The 21,667-nt window shown below is 47.4% G+C and overlaps 1 protein-coding gene across 1 annotated transcript in view; it reads right to left on the bottom strand.

Moving 5' to 3' along the window:
* Positions 1-247: 247 nt before the first annotated feature.
* LOC126293257 (G surface protein, allelic form 156-like) overlaps positions 248-21,667 on the bottom strand; it is a 155,873-nt gene continuing 134,453 nt past the window's right edge. Inside the window, exon 6 of the mRNA XM_049986373.1 lies at positions 248-337. Coding sequence (XP_049842330.1) covers positions 248-337 — 90 coding nt within the window. The remainder of the gene's footprint in view (positions 338-21,667) is intronic.

Below are 21,667 nucleotides of genomic sequence, written 5' to 3'. Positions count from 1 at the left end.
TAGGGCAGTGGCACAGCTACCAGAGCGCTATCTGTTGTCGCAAAAGGGTCGCGTATGTGAGTAGAAATGCATAAGATTGCATAAGATGAACCTGTAGGAAAGCAACCTGATGTCAGCCAGGACGCTGAGAAGCAGGAGAGGTTGTGTTTACGTGGTAAGGGACGCTGGAGTTACGTGACCAGCTACGACAGAATGTTCTGGAAGGACGGCAGGACACGGGAGGCGCGCGTGACCGCGGGGGATTGCGTCAGGCGAGCCGCTGCTGTTGCTGGCAGATTTCTTCGACAGTTACCTCAGAGGCTGGACCTGTGTTACTCTGCCCTCGAGAGGCACTTAGCTGCACAGGATACATGCAGGGTTGCACAACTTAATTCGATGTGTTTGTGCCCCTTAAGGTTCGACAGTGGTCCTATCCTACCTCGTGTTTCGTCTCAGTCATTTCATCAGAAATATACGTCCTTTATACCACCGAGTTCCCTTATCTGCAAAGAATTTCCAGCTTGTTTTCCAGCACCGGGACTTGGAGTTGGACGAGCCACGTCATTACTGGATTTAGCGTCTAGCTCCTGATCCGCTCGCAGGAAACTACAGACGCGACACTGTGTCTACCCTTTAGTGGGGAATGCTCACAGCCAGATGGCTCAGTGTGGTGGAAACGTGTGAAGTACGCAGTTAACCGTGCCCCGTGCTTCCCAGAGCGAAGTGAACGAGTCTGATAGGTGTTAAGTTGAGGCACTCCGTGTGGCGGGATTGTGCTGTCGAAGAACTGACACACAAGTCGGAGATGCTGTCTCAGTTGTGTATGAGGGTTCCCACCCCTAGGCGACGCTCTGAGTGTCCACGCAGCAAAGACGGCCACCTGGCTCGTCGTGTTGTAAGGGCAGCGGGGTTCAGTTGGCTCAGCACGCGTCAACACGGGCTGTTGCTGAGCAGTGGTCGGCAGCCGTGGCCCGCACACCTGCAGCCTGTCTTCCACTCACGCCGCAGCATCGGCTGGTGCCGCCAGAGGACCGCCTCAGAGATGCCACGCTGTGTCGTGGTCCTCGGCGATGAAGGCAGATGTTGTCTGCAGGGAAGGTGTGGTCGTTTGCGCTTTCGTCCTAGACATGCCGGCCCCATCCCAGGAGTTACGGTTTAGGGTGCGATAAGCTACGACACTCATTCACGTTTGGTGTTTCTGGAGGGGACTCTAAGCAGCGCTCGGTACGTGCAGAATGTTGTTGAGCCTGTTCTTTTGCCGTTCTTGCAACAGGAATGTGACGTGTCGTTCCAAAAGGAAAACGCTCGCCCACACATTGCCAGTTAAAACTCAACGTGGTCTGCCGCTTCCCTGCTCAGCAGGGTGTCCAGGCTTTCGAACAGAGCACGTCTGCTGGGATCTGATGGTATGAGAAGCGACTCGCCAGCCGACAGCTCTTGCAGAGCTAAGTGGACAGGCCGAGCCAGCTGTACGACCCCTGGGCGCCACAGCCTGCGCCTGCGCAGCCGCCGTGCTGGACGCGCCACGTTCTAGTGTGGCTGTTTCAGCAACGGTCGCTACCTGCTACCTCTCAAGCGCTCGTCCTATTCATATGTAAATGTAATCATTTCATGTACTCCATATGCAGTGTTTCAACAATTAATCTTGATTCAACTGGAAACATCTAAAAGGATGTACTAATTTTTTTCCCCAGAGGCGCACACAAAGAAAAGACACACCAGTAGCTGAGCACAGGGGTCTCCCCGTGCCGCTGCCTTCGAGGTCCAAATCTGGGAGGATACTCATCCGGTGGACGCGTCTTGTGTTCTGGTCAAGCATCACGCTTGAAAACCAGGATCTGCGTGTTGTTTTCACTACTGTGGATAACCGTCAGCATAATTACATCGTGAAAGGCCGCATACGAATATGTATTCCAGTGTGGTCATTGTGAAATGTCGTACATCGGCCAAACCGGCAGAATGTTTAAGAGCAGGTCCACTGAGCACGTATTAAGTAAGAAAGGCCACATTAAACAGAATTTCGCGTTTGCTGAGCATCTTAAGTCAAGCAGGCACCATTCTGCCCCACTCGAAAACTTGAGGAACCACACCTTTCTCGGAAGGGGGAAAGCTGAATATTCTCCAGAAGCTGCGAGTTGTCATACACCACTGTGTTCATAACAACAAGTTGCTGTGCTACCAGTTGATTAGCAGAGATCAAGTATAGCAGAATGGAACGGCAACATTCTTTGGAATGTTGCTTCGGTGACACCTTTCATTATATACTGTAGAGCGAAACAAACTGGTACAGCTCCCTAATATCGTGCAAGGTCCCCACGAGCACGCAGAAGTACCGCAACACGACGTGGCATGGAATCGACTAATGTCGGAAGTATTCCTGGAGGGAACTGACACCATGGATCCTGCAGGGAGTCCATAAATCCGAAAGACTACGGGAGGGGGGGGGGGTGAGGGAGAGAGGGGGGGGGGGGGGAGATCTCTTCTGAACAGCACCTTCCAAGGCATCCCAGATATGCTTAATAATGTTCATGTCTGGGGAGTTTCGTGGCCAGCGGAAGTCTTTACTCAGGAGAATGTCCCTCGGGCCGCTTTGTAGCAATTGTGCAAGTGTGGGGTGCTGCATTGTCCTGTTGGAATCGCCCAAGTCCATCGGAATGCAGAATGGACTCGAATGGATGCAGGTCGTCAGACAGGACGCTTACGTACGTGTCACCTGCCAGAGTCGTACCTAGACGTATCAGGGGTCCCATATCACTCGAATTGCACTCGCCCCACACCATTACAGATCCTCCACCAGCTTGAACAGTCCCCTGCTGACACGTAACACCCACGCATTCGTGAGGCTGTTTCCATAAGTGTACACGTGCATCCGCTCGATAGAATTTGAAACGAGAGTCGTCCGACCAGACAACACGTTTCCAGTCATCAACAGTCCAGTGTCGCTGATGACGGGTCCAGGCGAGGAGTAAAGCTTCGTGTCGTGCAGTCATCAAGGCTACACGAGTGGGCCACCGGCTTCGAGAACCCACACCGACGTTTCGTGGAATGGTTTGCATGCAAATACTTGTTGATGGCCCTCATTGAAATCTGTAGGAATTAGCGAAAGTTGCACTTTTGTCACGTTGAACGATTCTCTTCAGTCGCCGTTGCTCCTGCTCTTCCAGGATCTTTTTCCGGCCGCAGCGACGTCGGAGAATTGATCTTTCAACGGATTTCCGATATTCACGGTGCATTCGTGAAATGGTCGCACGGGAAAATTTCCACTTCATCGCTACTTCGGAGGTGCTGTGTCTCATCGCTCGTGCACCGGCTATAACATCACCTTCAAACTGACTTAAATCTTGATAACCTGCCATTGTAGCAGCAGTAACCGACCAAACTGCGCCAGAAACTTGTTGTGTTATATGGGGGTTGCCGACCGCAGCGCCGTGTTCTCCCTGTTTACGAATCTCTGTATTTCAATACGCATGCCTATACCAGTTTCTTTGGCGCTTCGGTGTATGTCGACAGCATTATTTGTTAACTTTCTCGTTTTGTTATGAGGGAAGTTATGAGAATTATATTTCAAGAGGGTCTTTTTAATGGCCTTACTTTATCGCAAGTGAGTTTACTTTTTTATGTTCCATAGCTTATATATCTTTATTCTAGTGACAAAAAATTGGTTTTTGTCTCTAGTTTTCAATCTTTACGACTGCACCTGGTCCTGATACTTTGATGTCTGAAGTTGTTGACCTTGAATGGGTTAGGTGTTCATACACTTTAACATTTAGCTATTTTACTCCGTGCGACTGTTTAGTGACGTATTTTGATACTTTTCATCTCATCATGTTACCTTTATTTTCGCTCTATGTAGGGCTGCCCTGTTAAATGTTTCATTGCACTTGATTGTATTGCCCAGTCTTTATTGCGCAACCTTGCCCCGCGGCCGTCGTGGGCGCCTCGTGGACACCCCTTGCCGCACCGCGCTCCGCCCTGTCGCAGCAGTGTTTTGTTTGCGCGCCAGGCCGACGTTTACGTGCTGCTAGGGAAGAGTCAGTCTGGTACGCTTAACGTAGCATGCGACGATTTCTGAAATTCCTCCACAAACTTCTTATACCTTCTTGAAGACATACTGGCGGTTTTCTTTTAGCTAGGCCCCCTTTCCATTTTACATGTTGCATGACGGATAGATCCGTGTTATATGTCATATGGATTTATGACGTCATGGGTTACACATCCAGCTACTTTTACGTAAGTTTCTGTTACTTTTAGTTTATTTTACCTGTGTAGTCATACAAGACAGGTCCGTGTCCCTTCCCTTATTTCTTTCTGATACATGGTTTTCTAGTTTTTGTAGACAATCTCACGATGCCCGAGAGGGTGAAACGGGTTATTGATGTTTAATAACTCTGTAAGAAAGACTGTTTTTATTCTGAAAAAACTTATTCATTATCATTATCCGAGTTTCTAATTCATGCACACAAAAAACTGATGTTCGAGAAAGCACTGCGCCCAATATTGATTTCCTTTTTGATCGGCTGTATCACTCAACGTACGTTCAATATGCTTCTACATCTACACGGTGTGCGAGAAGTGCCCGTACCAATTAGTATAGAATACTAACTGATTTGATTTGTTTTGTAGCACAAGTACTGACTTACGTATTTACGGCCCATTACATTGATATGTTCCCCATCACACTGCGAACACATTTCCATACGCCTCCGTGTTGTTCTTGACATATAGGGTGACAATTATTGAATTATATTGAAAAAGACGTAAATCAGTTAAAGACTACGGCGTTAACACACTTTATTCAATATGAAAACGTCATTACAGATATTCGGATTTAGGTTGTGACATGGTTGGTATGCCTGACACCAGTGGCAGGTGATGTGGTGCAGACGAATAGCGAAGTTCAGAGTGGCCCGAAGTGTCCGAACATCGATGCTGCCGATCACGTCCTGAATGGGTCTTTCTCAGCTCAGCAATGGTTTGGGGTCGTTGCTGTACACCTCGTATTTAATACAGCCCCACGAAAAGGAGTCTGACATGTTCAGATCCGGAGAATACAGATGCCAGTCGAAGCCCATGCCAGTGGCCTCTGGGTGCTCCAGAGCCAGAGTGCGGACCCCAAAGTGCTGCTCCAGGGCGTCAAACACTCTCGTTCCTCCGTCTTTCAGGAACCACATCTGGTCGAAGTCAGGGTCACTTTGGATAATGCGGATGAAATCATCTTCCAAAACCTTTATCTTGCGTTCGGTAGTCACCGTGCCATCAGGGAATATTACACCGTCTATTCCGTGACTGGACACTGCACAACACACAGTCGCACGTTTGAGGATGAAGAGACTCCTCGATCGCGAAATGCGGATTCTCAGTCCCCCAAATGCGCCAATTTTGCTTATTGACGAACCCATCCAAATGAGAGTGTGCTTCGTCGTCGCTAAAGCATACTGTACTGGACATACTAACTCACGTCACGCCCCGCGGCCAACCGTGCACTTTGAACGTCCTAATAATGACGATTTTGTTTGACGTAGTTTAATGACTGTCATCCTGTAGCTTCGGGCGTGTCCGGTGTTTTGGTGCGAAGTGGGTACTCAGCAGCGTGGCGCATAACGACGTGCAGATACACGCGTCTCAATGACCCCCCATAACGAGTCGTCAGGTGTGGCGGGGTCGGGACCGCTGGGCGGCCATTTCAAGGCAGCCGGTGTTGACGGTGGACGGCGACCTCTCCGCCGTCCAGGACAGCGTTCGTGTAGGAGGTCGCGTCCTGCAGCCGTGTGTGTTCTGTGAGGACCCTTTCCTCAACCTGAGCTATTAACCATTCTGTAAGATTTGTGAATAATTTGCATAGTTCACAGCCCCTTCAAAAAAGTTCGGTCGAAACGGATGTAGTGATGCCCTCGCTGCCGATATCATTACCTGAGGTGGGTTTCTTTCTAACTCGACTGTGTAATGAGGATTCTCTTTGGCCGAAACGACAATATTTGTACCGCGTGATGTGCAACAGATGGCACTTTTATCTGATAACGTAACCTTGGTACGGTTCACTGCATTTGGAAATTGTCTTAATAGACGACGGCATGCTGATACGCGCACATTCCGGTCTGTATCCTATAAGTGCCGGCCGCTGTGGAAGAGCGGTTCTAGGCACTTCAGTCCGGAACCACGCTGCTGCTGCTACGGTCGCAGGTGCGAATCCTGCCTCGGACATGGATGTGTGTGATGTCCTTAGGTTCGTTAGCTTTAATAAGTTCTAAGTTCTAGGGGACTGATGGCCTCAGATGTTAAGTCCCATAGTGCTCAGAGCCATTTGAACTGTTTGTATCCGGTAACTCGTTTACGAACTCGTCGGAGAGGCCTGACAGCAAGGTCTTTCTATGTGATCTCGCAGTGGTGTCACGAAGTACGTTTGCGTCTCGATCTCGTAGGAGACTGTTCAGAGACTCCGGCGCGTGTATCCCCTCGCGTCTCCTTCCTTCGCGGCGTACGAAATTGTCTCGAATGAAAAACAGGCACGCCTGCTGATCGAACCTACCGAAGGCCAAAATAACAGCACGTCTGTGAATGGCTTCGGTGTCTTCATTTAACCCGATTTGGTGAGCATCCCAGACACTCGAGCAGTACACGACAGTGGTAAACGTAATCTTCTTACAACAGAAGTTTTAAGTTTTATTTGCCCAGATCACTCTCTGCACCCGCGAAAGAATATAGGTCCATTCAGTATTAGAACTCGAGCTGTTCCATTTCCTCCAAGTTTATTCTCGACGCTAATAACATGTTTGTAGACAGGCATGTGGTGGCAGCGTTGACGATACACACGTCGGCGAGGCAACGTGGTTCAATGCTGTTGCAGATAGAGCTCACAGCGTGCACTGCCCGCTTATACAGGGTGTTACAAAAAGGTAAGGCCAAACTTTCGGGAAACATTCCTCACACACAAAGAAAGAAAATATGTTAGGTGGACATGTGTCCGGAAACGCTTACTTTACGTGCCACACCTCATTTTATTACTTCTCTTCAAATCACATCAATAATGGAATGGAAACACACAGCAACAGAAGATACCAGCGTGACTTCAAACACTTTGTTACAGGAAATGTTCAAAACGTCCTCCGTTAGCGAGGATACATGCATCCACCCTCCGTCGCACGGAATCCCTGACGCGCTGATGCAGCCCTGGAGAATGGCGTATTGTATCACAGCCGTCCACAATACTAGCACGAAGAGTCTCTACATTTGGTACCTCGGTTGCGTAGACGAGAGCTTTCAAGTGCCCCCATAAATGAAAGTCAAGAGGGTTGAGGTCAGGAGAGCGTGGAGGCCACGGAATTGGTCCGCCTCTACCGATCCATCGGTCACCGAATCTGTTATTGAGAAGCGTACGAACACTTCAACTGAAATGTGCAGGAGCTCCATCGTTCATGAAGCACTTGTAAAGGCACATGTTCTAGCAGCACAGGTAGAGTATCCCGTATGAAATCGTGATAACGTGCTCCATTGGGCGTAGGTGGAAGAACAGGGGCCCAATCGAGACATCACCCATAATGGCTGCCCAAACGTTCACAGAAAATCTGTGTTGATGACGTGATTGCACAATTGCGTGCGGATTCTCGTCAGCCCACACACGTTGATTGTGAAAATTTACAGTTTGATCGCATCGGAATGAAGCCTCATCCGTAAAGAGAACATTTGCACTGAAATGAGGATTGACACATTGTTGGATGAACCATTCGCTGAACTGTACCCGTGGAGGCCAATCACCTGCTGATAGTGCCTGCGCACGCTGTACACGGTACGGAAACAACTGGTTCTCCCGTAGCACTCTCCTTACAGTGACCATGTACAGCAGTAACTTCTCTGACGCTGACATTAGGGTTATCGTCAACTGCACGAAGAATTGCCTCGTCCATTGCAGGTGTCCTCGTCGTTCTAGGTCTTCCCCAGTCGCGAGTCATAGGCTGGAATGTTCCGTGCTCCTTAAGACGCCGATCAATTGCTTCGAACGTCTTTCTGTCGGGACACCCTCGTTCTGGAAATCTGCCTCGATACAAACGTACCGCGCAACAGCTATTGCCCCGTGCTAATCCGTACATCAAATGGGCATCTGCCAACTCCGCATTTGTAAACACTGCACTGACTGCAAAACCACGTTCGTGTTGAACACTAACCTGTTGATGCTACGTACTGATGTGCCTGATGCTAGTACTGTAGAGCAATGAGTTGCACGTCAACACAAGCACCGAAGTCAACATTACCTTCCTTCAACTAGGCCAACTGGCGGTGAATCGAGGAAGTACAGTACATACAGACGAAACTAAAATGAGCTCTAACATGGAAAGTAAGCGTTTCCGGACACGTGTCCACATAACATATTTTCTTTCTTCCTCGAAGTTTGGCCGCACCTTTTTGTAACACCCCGTATACAGTGCGAGCTTGCTGTAGCCCCGCTAGCACCACGCAAAGTCGGGCGGGTTGCGTCACCGACTCGGCAGGCGCTCAGCGGGCAGTGCGCCACTATGTTTCCGAATGTTTTCAAACTGTTGCATCCTTGAGCCCCCGGTTCGCGATGTGCTCTCCCCGGTTATAGAGGTCAGGGATCACAATATAGTACAAAATAATATATCCAGTTAAGTTACACTCTCCGCAAGTACGACAAGTCCTTTCATCAATACATGTATTTTTTCATCATTACTAACTTTTCTACGAGAACGTGTATACAATGTAAATTGCATATTACTATATACATAACTAGGTCTACTTTGGGTCTTGGGGCCAATTCCACAATGCCAGGTTTTGTAGGTGATGATATCTCGATCGGCGAAAGATTCGAGTCCAGCAAGGGAGGCGGTTTCACAACGAACGATAGCCAGTGTAAACCAACCACTACCAGAATTTCCGGTATATATATGACTAGTTTCGGCAGTTTAAATTACCACCTTGAGGTCACCTATATTACATCAACCATCGCGTCACTCTCATCTAATCATAAACATATTTAGGAGCCGCTCGCAAAATGTCAGGTGATCATAAGAATGTCGCGCTCGTGTTCTGTACGGGGCCCCCTTTATAGATGAGCTGCACTTTCTAAAATTCTCCCAAGAAATCGAAGCAGAGCATTCTCCTTCCTTAGTGCGGACCATGTTTCAAATCGCTTTATAGCGCTACGTGACTGTGCCAAACAGCAAACCACGAATACTGTATTCGAAGATCGCAGGATCGTTTTTCCTACTCATCTGCGCTAACTTACGTTTTTCTACATTTAGAACTACCTGCCATTGACCACGCCAACTAGAAATTTTGTCTATGGCATCCTGTATCCTCTAATAGTCACTCAGCGTCGTCACTTTGCTGTACCCCACATCAGCGGACAACGGCGTGCTGCTGCTGTTTATGTCCACACAGAGAACAACAGCGGGCTGATTAGACTTCCCTGGGTCACTCCTAACAACACCATTGTCTTTAAACACTCACCGCCGCCCAGGGCAAAGCACAGGGTTCTATTACGTGATAAATCTCTGAGACACCTATCTGACGACCTATTGCGTACGACCGGACCTTCGTCGGCAGTCTGCAGTGGGACACCACGTCAAACGCTTTCCGGAGATCTGGGAATGTTGCTCTTCACCCACGGGTCTTAGGATATCGTGTGAGAAAAGGCAATTTGAGTTTCGCACGAGCGATCTTTCTAAATCAGTGCTGTTTTATCGGCAGAAGCTTTTGTGTATCCTAGCTCAGAAAACATTCCAGAATTCTGCAGCAAACAGCTGTTAAGGATACTGGTCAGCAATTTTGCGGATTCGCTCTTATATGCAGGAGTAACCTGCGCTGTTGTCCAGTGCCTTCGGACTTGGAACTGGGTGACAGATTCTCGATGAATACAGGCTGGGTAAGGTGACGAGCGCTCTCTGTAAAACAGAACTGGGACTGCATCCGGACCTGGCGACGGTTTATTTGTTTTCAGTTCCTTCAGTTGTGTCGCAGCGCCAACCATACCTATGTAATCAATCTTATTTTCGCAAGAGTTTGTAAGACGGCGAAACGACGGTATATCTGCACGATCCTCCCGCGTAAAATGGTTCTTAAAGGCGGTCCCAGTATTTAAAACTTCGTCTTTCCTTTAGCTCTCTTCTGTTATCACGTCATACTGGTCAACGAGTGACTGAAGAGAAATCTTCTAGCCGCTTAGAAATTTTACGTACGACCAGAATTTTCTCAGCCTCTCGGCAAAATCTTTCGCCAACGTATGACGGTGGAAGTTGTATCCTTCGAGCGTCGATCTTTGTACAGAATCAGCCAATTTCTACAAATTTTGCCTGTTGGTATACCTCGGTTCTTTTTTGAACCGAGAATGCACCGAACTAAGTTTCCTCAGCATCTTCCGAATTATATTATGTAAATATCCTCGGTCTTGTACATCCTCAATCCACTTTCTTAGTGCAAATTTCTTGAGAGAGCGATTTACAGGAAGCTTAAACTTTGCCCGTAATTATCCTACATTAGTCGTATTGGAACTAATGATACGCATTCTTTGTCTGAGCTTACGTCTACATGACTACTCTGCAGTTCACACTTAAGTGCCTGGCAGAGAGTTGATCGAACCACCTTCAGTATTTTTCTAACCTTCCATTCTCTCGAACAGCGCTTGGAAAATTGGAACGCTTAAATCTTTTTGTACGATCTCTGATTTCTTGTTTTATTGCGACAACCATTTCTCCCCATCAGGATTGGCGTCAGTAAACCGTTTTCACTGTCGGAGGAGAAACTTGGTGACTGAAATTTCGCTAAATGATCTCGCCGCAACGGAAAACATTCTGTTTCAACGATTGTTTCTCTAATGGAAACTATTTTGGCTATTTCGCGATAATGTAGAACGAGCTGTCTTCCTTTGGACTTTTTTCAATGTCTTCCATGAATTCTATGCGCGTACGATCCCACAGACCATAGCAGATAACGCACGAGTGTAGCGTGAGCAGTCTCCTTAGCGGACCAGCTGCATCTTCTAAGCTTCCAAACGTAGGCTTCGGTTTGCCTTCTCCACAACATTACCTCAGCTCCAGTTCAAGTTGTCCATGTTGCTAATTCAGAGGTATTTAATTTAGCAGCCTTTAGAGTTATGTGATTCGCCGTATAACTGAAATTTAACAGATTTCTTTTAATTCTCGTGTGAATGACTTCTACTTTCCCTTATTTAGAGTGAATAGCCACGTTTCGCACCGTACAGATATCTTGCCTAAATAATTTTGCAATTCATTTTGATCATCTGATCATTTTACATGACGGTAAATCACGGCATCATCTGCAATCAATCTAAGAGGGCTGCCCATATTGTCTTCCCTGACAATACAACACTTTCTTGGGGAACGCCAGCTATCACTTTTGCTTGACTCGGTGACTTCCGTCAATTACTTCAGACTGTGATATCACTGACAGGAAGTCATTAGATATGGCGCGTTTTGCCTTCTGTCGACTAGGAATTTGTGTTACGTCTGTGGACAGAAAGATTCTGCTCGGAGCCCTACACGAGGGCCGCCTTAGAGCCGTGCGGGGTAGCCACGCGGTCGGGGCCCATTGCCACGGTTCACACGGTTGGCCCCGTCGGTGTGTGTGTGTGTGTTGCCCTTAGCGTAAGTTAGTTTAAGTTAGATTAAGTAGTGTTTAAACCTAGGGACCGATGACCCGAGCAGTTTGGTCCCACAAGAACTTACAACAACAACAAATTCGAGGAAGGCGGAAGTGCCTACCAGCAGGTAGAATGGGGCCTTCTGACTGCTTTCACGTAATTGATTATGGTAGTCTTGAGAGTAACTTACGCATAAGTAGGTTAGGAAATAGGGGAATTTACCACACAGCTCTGTGTTTGGTGATACGCCTCAATCACCCGCAAGGGGAAAAAATATGTTTCCGTACAATAGAGCAGACCGACAGAATGATACTTAGGACAGAGAGCCTGGCAGCCGACCATCGTGAGGTCTGCAGACTTTTAGGGCAATCATGCGCACGAAGAGGTGAAGGTTTAAACACAGATAAAGTTTACAAGAACCTCTTCTAGGGGCATGGCCGCGTTTACTACGATCCTAAAGAGACAACACCCAAGTGCTATGCCTTTACTAGAGACCGCCCACTGTGAAGGTCTGCAACTAAACTGCGATAGGAGCACTTTGGTTGGAAAGAAACTCGGTAGACTTCTGAACGAACTGCAGGCAGATACACTGAAGCGCCAAAGAAAGTGGTATAGCCATGCGCATTCTAATACAATGTAAACAGGCAGAACACGGCGGTGTGGTCAGCAAAGGCTATATAAGACAACAAGTGTCTGGCGCAGTTGTTAGATTAGCCGCTGTTGCTACACGGGCAGGTTATCAAGATTTAAGTGAGTTTGAACGTCGTGTTACAGTCGGCCCACGAGCGATGGGACACAGCGTCTCCGAGGTACCCGTGAAGTGGGGATTTCCCCGTACGGCCATTTCAGAAATGTACGGTGAACATCGGTGATTCGGTAAAACATCGCTGTGGCCGCAAAAAGATCCTTCAAGAACTGGACGAACGATGAGTGAAGAGAATCGTTCAGCGTGATAGAAGTGCAACACTTAAATTGCTGCTGATTTCAATGCTTGGCCATCAACAAGTGTCAGAGTGCGAACCATTTAACGAAACATCATTGATATGTGCTCTCCAAACCGGAGGCCCATTCGTGTATCCTTGATAACTGCAAGACACGAGCTCTACGCCTCGCCTGGACCCGTCGACACCGACATTAGACTGTTGACGACTGGAAGTATGTTGCCTGGTCTGACGAGTCTCGTTTGAAATTGTATCGAGTGGCTGGACGTGTACGGGTACGGAGACAACCTCATGAATCCGTGGACCCTCCATGTCAGCAGGGGACTATCCAAGCTGGTGGAGGCTCTGTAATGGTGTGCGGCGTCAGCAGTCGGAGTGGTATCGGACCCCTGATACATCTAGGTACGATTGTGACAGGTCACGCGTACGTAAGCATCGTGTCTGACCACCTGCATCCATTAATGTTCATTGTGCATTCCGATGGACTTGGGCAATTCCAGCAGGAAAATGGGACACCCCACACGTGCAGAATTGCTACAAAGTGGCTCCAGGGACTTCCTTCTGAGTAAACACTTTAGCTGGCCACAAAACTCGACAAACATGAACATTATTGTGCTGTTCAGAGGAGATCTCCACCCGATACTACTCTTACGGATTTACGGACAGCCCTGCAGGATTCATGGGCTGAATTCCCTCCAGCACTAGTCCATGCCACATCGCGTTGCGGCACTTTTGCGTCTCGCGGGGGCCTACAAGATATTAGGCAGGTGTACCAGTTTCTTTGGCTCTTCAGTGCATTATCTGTCTCCGAGAGCCACATACGCGTGGCGGGAGACTTCCAGGCTTCCCAAATGTAACAAATACCGGGACCCGAAATGCCAGCGAACGTAAATTACACAGTCGCAGAAATAAAACTTTGTTCTGTACATGCAGCCACAGCATGGACGAGAATCTTGGATTATTACATCCATGTATGCCCAGTATTCATGTTACATAGAGCCTTTTGCTGACCAAATAAGAGATATAGCGCAGGTTTCTAGGGACAAAATATTATTCATAGTTAGTGACATCAATGCACGGTCGACTCTACAGCACGCAGGCAATAGGGGGCAAATCGTAGTGGACGCAGTAAATGAATGGAGTCTTTTCGTTCTAAACAAATACCTACATACTGCAATAATGCAGGGGGGGGGGGTGCAGCAATACTGACATCTCACTAGCAGATGCGAAATGGAAAATATAAGCCGACAAATGGAAAGTACAAGAAAATGCTACACACAGTGGCCACGACGCCATACTCATCCAGACAAACACAGAAACTCACATCAACAAAAACAACGACTTCTAAACAAGGACGAATGGCAAAAATTAAGGGACGTGGTCGAAGAATTTTTCCTCCATACAGTCAATGGAAGCATAGACTATGAAGCTCACATTCTCACGCACATGCTTCAAAAACCAAAACATTAGCTATCCGAAAGACAAACCGTGCACCGAAACAGAAACTCCCCTTGGTCCACTGGGTTAACAAAACCAAGGAAAGGCGCTAGACTCAAAAGGAAACGTCACCAAAAAGCAAAAGCATCACAAGGGAGGAAGGCAACTTTGGAACTATACCTTGATGCAAAGCACAACTATAAAAACAAATTATACAAGACTAGACAGGATCACTGGAACAATTATGTCAAAATTCAGCTACAAAACAATACGCGTGGGAGAATTTAAACTTCTAACAGGTAAGGTAAAGATGCCGACAGTACTGTCAAGTGTCAGGCCCACAGACGGCACTGCTGCAAGCGGCCGCAGATGTCCAGCAGGGCAGCTGCGGGTGGAGCTTCCCCCTGGTGGCGACAGAGTGGAGGACACCTACACAAATGGCGCCGTTACCGTCCCATCGGCCCAAGAAGAGCCAGCGTTAGCAATAAAACACACCAAGAGCAACAAGACGCCCAGTCGCGGACGACATACGCTCAGAAACACTAAAAAATGCTGTCGCACAGCTCCCTTTCAAACAGAGTTGCGGGGTGTAGCCCTTCTGCAAGGCAGGGTCCCTGCCACGTGGAGAACAGCGAACGTAGCAATCATCAAAACATCAAAGGATCGTGACTCAACAGACCCAAAAACTTGCAGGGCCCTTTCCCTCTTAAGCACTTTGGCTAAAGGTGCAGGAGGGCCTCCTGCGTAATCGACTGCAGTCACACAGTTCGGCCCTAGTCCACACAAGCTCGCTTTTAGACCTAAAAGCTCAATCAACGATGCAGGTAAGCGCACGCTGGAAATAATACAGGATACACAAGAAAAATAGGCAGTAGCAGTGGCAATAGATACAGCACACGCCTTCGCAATCCCGGTGGCCTGCCTGGTTCGCAACGCTACGAGAGATGAAGACACCAACAGTCTTATACAACAGCTTACTCGGCTACTGCAAAGATATGGTGGTGCAATGGCCAGCGGGAACACAAACGGTTATCAAGAAAATAACAAAATGATGGCCACAAGCTCAATCTGTGGGCCATTTTTTTGGGATATTGCCATAGAACTAAACACTCTGCACGAAGATGATGGGGTGGAGGGTTCTGTAACCTGTGCCGACGACTTGCTGGCAGTAATAACCGCAGACTCGAGAATGCGACTCAAAAGCAAAGGATAAGTGACTGGTGCACTCATAACAAGCTCATAACTGCGGCAAACAGGATAGTATATTTACTGATCAAAGGGGCTTCGCGCAGAAACCTCACCATTAGGCTGAACAACACTAGCATACAAAGGAAAATAACAGCAAGATAACTGGGGATACACGTCGACGAACGACTGATATTCAACAACCACATAAGACCTACAACTGAAAAACCGACAAGACTAATGCATAAACTCGCCACGCTAAACTCAACTCATTAGGGACTACTGCGAATGTATCATACAGTTCTCTTTGAATCTATAATGTGTTTCGCAGCGAATGCCTGGACGCATAGACTGTCGCTCGGGACCCAAAAAGCTATGTTGAGGCGAGGACAAAGGGGTGTATTGTTCAGAATGTCAGGGGCATCTGGTACCACGTCCGTGGAAACCCTATGCGTTGTACTTGCAACATACCCTACTGACGTAACCTTTAGACGCAGAATAGTGGCTCAAATTGGGGAAGACTGGATAAGGTATATGAGATAACAGGGGATCACATTACAGAAAAACGACAATTAAATCTTTGGAAGGATGAGACACGACAAAAAGAATGCTACACATCTGACAAGAACCGTCGGGCTTTCTCCTTCTTCCCGAACATCCGGGAACGGTTGAGGGTCAGATAGGTTGGCCCAAGTCGCGGTGTGGCACACTTCGAGACGGGCTGCGCCCTTTACCTGCAGCGCTTTGGCCGTAGCCAAAGTGATATGAGTGAATGTGGGTAACATGGCTCCCCCGAACACATCACACTGAAATGTGGCACACACACACACACACACACACGTAAGGCCGACGTCAGACGTGGGGCAAGCTTTAAGAGACCCAGGTAGCTGGAGAACATTTAACCGCATCACTGATGAAATATCGAGAGCACTACACAAGACTTAAAAGTAGCAGCGATCATATAGAAGGTCGCTACCCGAAACTCACACTACGATAATAGAGATCGAAACACTGATATGGAAACGGGTTAACATACAGACACAGATGATGACAGGGACACTCTAATATCACCATTCACATGTACGGCATAGTAGCAGATCACACGACTGCAACAGTACTACAACTAATACATGAAAAAATTAGAAATAAGTTAGTAATAGATGTACAAGTAAAACAAGTAATTATTCAGTTCTGTGGATCATTATTTTCAAATACGTAACTGTGTAAATTGTGAAATGTATAAGATTCAAGCTGTAAAACATGCGAACTCTATAAAATTGTGCATAAAAGGTTGATATGCAGTGCAGTGAGACGTAAACACACACAGAGAAGCGCGCGACAGAGACAAGGAGCGCCCTGCGCGGAGGCGAAGCTCGTGGCGGAGGTTAAGTGGAGGAGGAAAGCTGCAGCGACAAGTGGCAGCAACGTCATACTTTACGCACAAATCACTTGGAGTTAATATCACAACATATCCACATGCGTGTAGTGGTTATTTATTTATTTATTTAGCGTATGGCATTACATATGAACAGCGACTAGCAATTGTGGATTATATAGTTTTACAAAATTTTACAAAAATATATTAATTTCGCAATGTATAATTTAAAAAATGTCTATAAATTAATATCTAATTTGTCGATGCATTCAAGGGCTACCTCTGTCACTTCAAAGAAATCTTCCAAGCTCCCATGCTAGGTTCTTCTGCTACAGCTTGTTACAATATGGTGGGTCGTGCGGTGCTCATTTGCACAGCCACGCTGAGAAGATGGACAGCTTCCCCATCGGCAGAGGTTTCCAGCACAGACGCCGTGGCCTGTGCGGATCCGGTTAATTGTTTTCCAGGCACGTCGCGCTAGTTCCATACCAGCTGGTCTTGCGTCAGGTCTCTGGAGAGTCTGATGTTCCTCACGGGCAATAGTGTTCAACATTTCTGACCAGTTTTTGTTCATACTGAAAGCGGTTGCCTGTAGCGATTCTGCCAGTAGGACACATGGCTTCCTAGATTTCAATCGGTTCGTTCGGAGTGCAGGAACGTCAGAGTGCATTGGAAGGTCGCGTATTTTAAGTAATTTCTGGTATTCCTTGAGGAGGGCGTTCTGCCTTCGGAGGTCTGGTGGCGCGATGCTGCTTAGAGGTGGTAACCAGTATAGAGGAGCAGATTTGATGCAGCCTGTAACTGTCCTCATTGCTGTACTCAGCTCGACGTCGGTTTTCCTCAGATGTGTGCTGTTGAGCCACCGCGGGACGCAGTATCCGGCAACAGACCAGACCAGCCCTGAGGCAGCGCGTCGCAGTCTCGTAGCTCTTGCACCCCACGAGGTACCACTCAGCTTCTGTGTCATGCTACTGCGTGATCTCACCTTTGCTGCGGTATTTTCTATGTGCTTCCTGTGAGAGGGTTGGGGAGAAGAGAAGTTTGTGGCACAACTTGACCAGAAGAAGGGATCGGTTGGTAGGACATGTTCTGAGGCATCGAGGGATCACCAATTTGGTATTGGAGGGCAGCGTAGAGGGTAAAAATCGTAGAGGGAGACCAAGAGATGAATACACTAAGCAGATTCAGGAGGATGTGGGTTGCAGTGAGTTCTGGGAGATGAAGAAGCTTGCACAGGATAGAGTAGCATGGAGAGCTGCGTCAAAGCAGTCTCAGGACTGAAGACCACAACAACAACAACTCCTGTGAGAGGGGGTTTTATCAAGTGTCACTCCTAGATATTCTGAAGAGCCTTACTGGTGAATGATCTGACCATTACAGGTGACATTCAACTTCGCATTGGCCATTCTGTTGCTAAGGTGAAAGCAGCTGACTTCAGTCTTCGTTGGATTTGGTATCAGTCTCCACTTTTTGAAGTATTCATCTATTTTGCTTAGATCTGCAGATAGGATTTCCTCACCAGCTTTAACAGTTCTCTGCTCGGTGGCCTAGGCCAGATCGTCTGCGTAGATGAACTTCCTTGATTCTGTTTCCGGGATGTTTACAAGTTGAACAGGATTGGCGCCAAAACTGAGCCTTGAGGAAGATCATTATCAAATTTCTTCTGTCTGCTTAGTTGGTTGACAAGGACTACTTGGTATTATCTCTTAGACAGCATGTTGTTTATGAGCCCGATTGTGGTTTGGCAGTGTATTACACTGGCGAGTTTGTACAAGATTCCTTGTCTCTATACTGTATCACAGGCAGCTGTAAGATCAATAAAAGCAGTTGTTTTAAGGCGACGTTGAAATCCAAAGTCTATGTGGGTAGTTAAGCTGAGCACTTGGTCTGCGCAGCTTCTGTTTGGTCTGAATCCTGTCTGTTCGATGGGGATAACTTCATGGATCGTTGGACCGATTCGGTTGAGGATGACTCTTTCCAAAAGCTTGTAGGAGCAGCACAGGAGGGCGGTTGGGCGATAGCTAGCAGTTTTGTTCAGTATTGCTATGATTTTTGTATTTTTTTAAAGGCTTTTGGCATGTTCCCTGATAGCATAATATTAGTGAAGAAACTTGCGAGCCATCTACGAGTCCTGTTTCGACAATTGATGAGGAACTCTGGATGTATCCTATGAAATCCTGGAGCTTTCTCTTTTTTCATTTCTTTGCGTGCTGTAGTGATCTCATCTACAGTGAAGTCTCTGGAGTACTCTGATTTGTTGGGTGCCTTGTGCTTCAGGTTTCTAAGCTTTTTCTTAGCCATTCTTGTGTGTGGCTTATTTTGGGGTGCTTTGGAGAGAGAAATTATTCTGTTCGCAGTCTGGTCTGGAGTTACTTGAGGATCTTTTTGGGGTGGGTGGTCGTCATCCTCCCAGTTTCCTCGAGAGGTTCCACGCCTCTCTGCTTGACCTCTTAAAATCCAGACTTTCTGTTTCTCGCTCCCATCACACTTTGCGAGCTTTATCAAGGTTCCGCTGTCATTAGTGGTTAAATAGGACTGATTCGTTCGCAGTCATTACTCTAGCCTGGGATATATTCTCTCCGGAATCCTCTAGGCATGCATTTTTTTGCTGTTGTTAGAATTGCTCCGACGAATCTTTCATAATTTTCACTTAGTGGGGGGGATCCATCTATTCACTTTATCAAATTCTTTGGAGAATTTAGTCCAGTCTGCTTTTCCATCTTGGTCTAGGCATTGATCAGATTACAGGAATTTGAATTGCTAAGTCTAGAATTACTGGCCGGTGTTGGCTTGTTGGGAAACCTCCAAGCACTGTCCTCGCTGTATGGAGAGGTTGTCCCTGGGAGTCTTGTTACAAAATATAGGTCAGAGTTGGAATCCTTGTTCCAGCCTCCTCCTGTGAGTCAAAAACTATTTTCAAGGTCCTCGCCATTTTTGTCAGTATCGCTGTATTTCCAATTGCTGTGATGGCTGTTGAAACGGTTCAAATGGCTCTAAGGACTATGGGACTTAGCATCTGAGGTCATCAGTCCCCTAGAACTTAGAAATACGTAAACCTAACTAACCTAACTAACCCAAGGACATCACACACATCCACGCCTGAGGCAGTACTCAAACCTGCGACCGTAGCAGCAGCGCGTTTCCGGACTGAAGCGCCTAGAACTGCTCGGCCACAGTGGCCATCTCATTGTGGGGCAGGAATTAACCTAAAATTCACAGGCATCTCGTAAACCTCTTTTTTGTCATTTCCATTAATTTTTAAAGGCTTGTGATGATAGATCGCTAGGCTGCCACTTGACCTGTGAACGTCCTCTAGAGGTTAAACAGCGCTGACGCCGCAGATTGTGCCGAACTCAAGAGAGCTGTGCTGCCCGAAAGATGCGGCGCCGCGCTGCTGAGTGAGGCATCTCCCGGCTGGGACGGAGGAAAGCCGCGCGGCGCGGCGCGCCTGCCGGCTGGCTGCTGGCTGCTGGCGCGCTGCGCTGTGGGCTGCCTACTCGCTCCGACACCTGCGCACACTGGAGACAGAAGTCGCGCAGTGCAGCCTCAGTCCCGGAAAGTCTGGAGCACACTCGGCCAGCGCCGGAGCGTCGCTGCCAGCCTCAGGTCGGTGCGCCGCGTGCCACGGCGGCCGTCAGTAAACAACGAACTGGACGACACGTTCTCAGATACTGCTTGCGTGGCCTCTTTGATACATGACAGCGGTCCCGCCTAGATGTCACAATAAAACGAGATGTGTAGTAGTCGAGAAGATAGGTTTATGACATTTATAGCTAGCACAATGACATACACAGACTTAAACTAAACTACTACCGAACTATTCGCAATAATTGGCAACACGGTGACTCTCCACTTTTGTAAATGGTTCTCCTGCTACAATAGCATATTTAACGACTGCAAACGTATTTGCGTGCACATATTTACACTATTTTAGTGCACGCTCATTTTCGTACCGTGGAGCAGTGCCCATTATTGCAATTATATCATAAATTCTTGTGTGCACAAACAAGTCATTAGGGTTTCCTGTACAATTATTGGGGAGCTATTCGGAATTGAGCTCAATTTTTTTTGTTTTCGCAAATTAGCAAATGACTTTTTTTAAAATAACAAAATTTGCGCTAGCGATATTATTTTTCTCACGAAATACTGGAGAACTATTTAAATTCTCCACATACAACTTTAGAAGTAAAACGTATCTACCAAAGAATCTGAAAAATGTATATTTCGCGAAAGTGGTGCCAACTTCACTGGACTCACAATATTGTGCAACAGTGTCCTGTGCCGACATCAGCCCACATAGTTTTGGTGCTCGGACGTGTGCCATAATCGAAACTGCTCCGTTGCCGACTGGTCGGCTGCCTGAAGATGCCCAGGAAGCTCGAAAAAAGGATAACCAATGTTACCGAGAAGGCAAATATTCTCGTGAGGAAACGATGCACGTCGTATTCCATCTGCTTCTGGAATCCTCGGAACCATTCGTGCCGAGAGTCCTGAAAATGACAGTTGAAGAAGATAAACAGAGACCATCTGAGGTAAGAGAGCTGCTTCTCGAACACTCTCCTGCTCAGCGGTCAGCCGCACGGCGGCTGTTCTGACAGCAACGGCGTAGGCGACTAACGTGACTACGGTTTTGACTCAAAAGTGTAAAACATCGAAGAAAACGTTTCAATAAGACAATATCGAGTTGTAACTCGTTATAAATACCTCATAATACTTTATACCCGAATAATTTATGATTTTTCTTCCTTCAAATTGGATCTGCCATTTTCAATTTTGTAATTTCGACATCTGATTCCCAATCAGCAATCCAAAGAATGTAAAAAGAGCACAGTTGTGTAGAATGTTTTATCAGTTTAACTATTATGTCCAGGTTTTGCAGCGAGCTGGTCCACTGTGCGCTCTGCCCGGTCCTGCCCTACCACCTAATATTACTCGCTCGCGTAGGGACTTGACGACAACGTGCGCGCTCATTCTTCCCGCAGCCGGCCGCGGTCGTCTCGCGGTTCTAGGCGTGCAGTCCGGAACCGTGCGACTGCTACGGTCGCAGGTTCGAATCCTGCCTCGGCCATGGATGTGTGTGATGTCCTTGGGTTAGTTAGGTTTAAGTAGTTCTAAGTTCTAGGGGATTTATGACCTAAG

This window comes from Schistocerca gregaria, chromosome 10 (genome assembly GCF_023897955.1).
Source record: "Schistocerca gregaria isolate iqSchGreg1 chromosome 10, iqSchGreg1.2, whole genome shotgun sequence".
NCBI lineage: Eukaryota > Metazoa > Arthropoda > Insecta > Orthoptera > Acrididae > Schistocerca > Schistocerca gregaria.
Note: the sequence above shows the minus strand (reverse complement) of the source record. Positions and strands in the feature narration are given on the sequence as shown.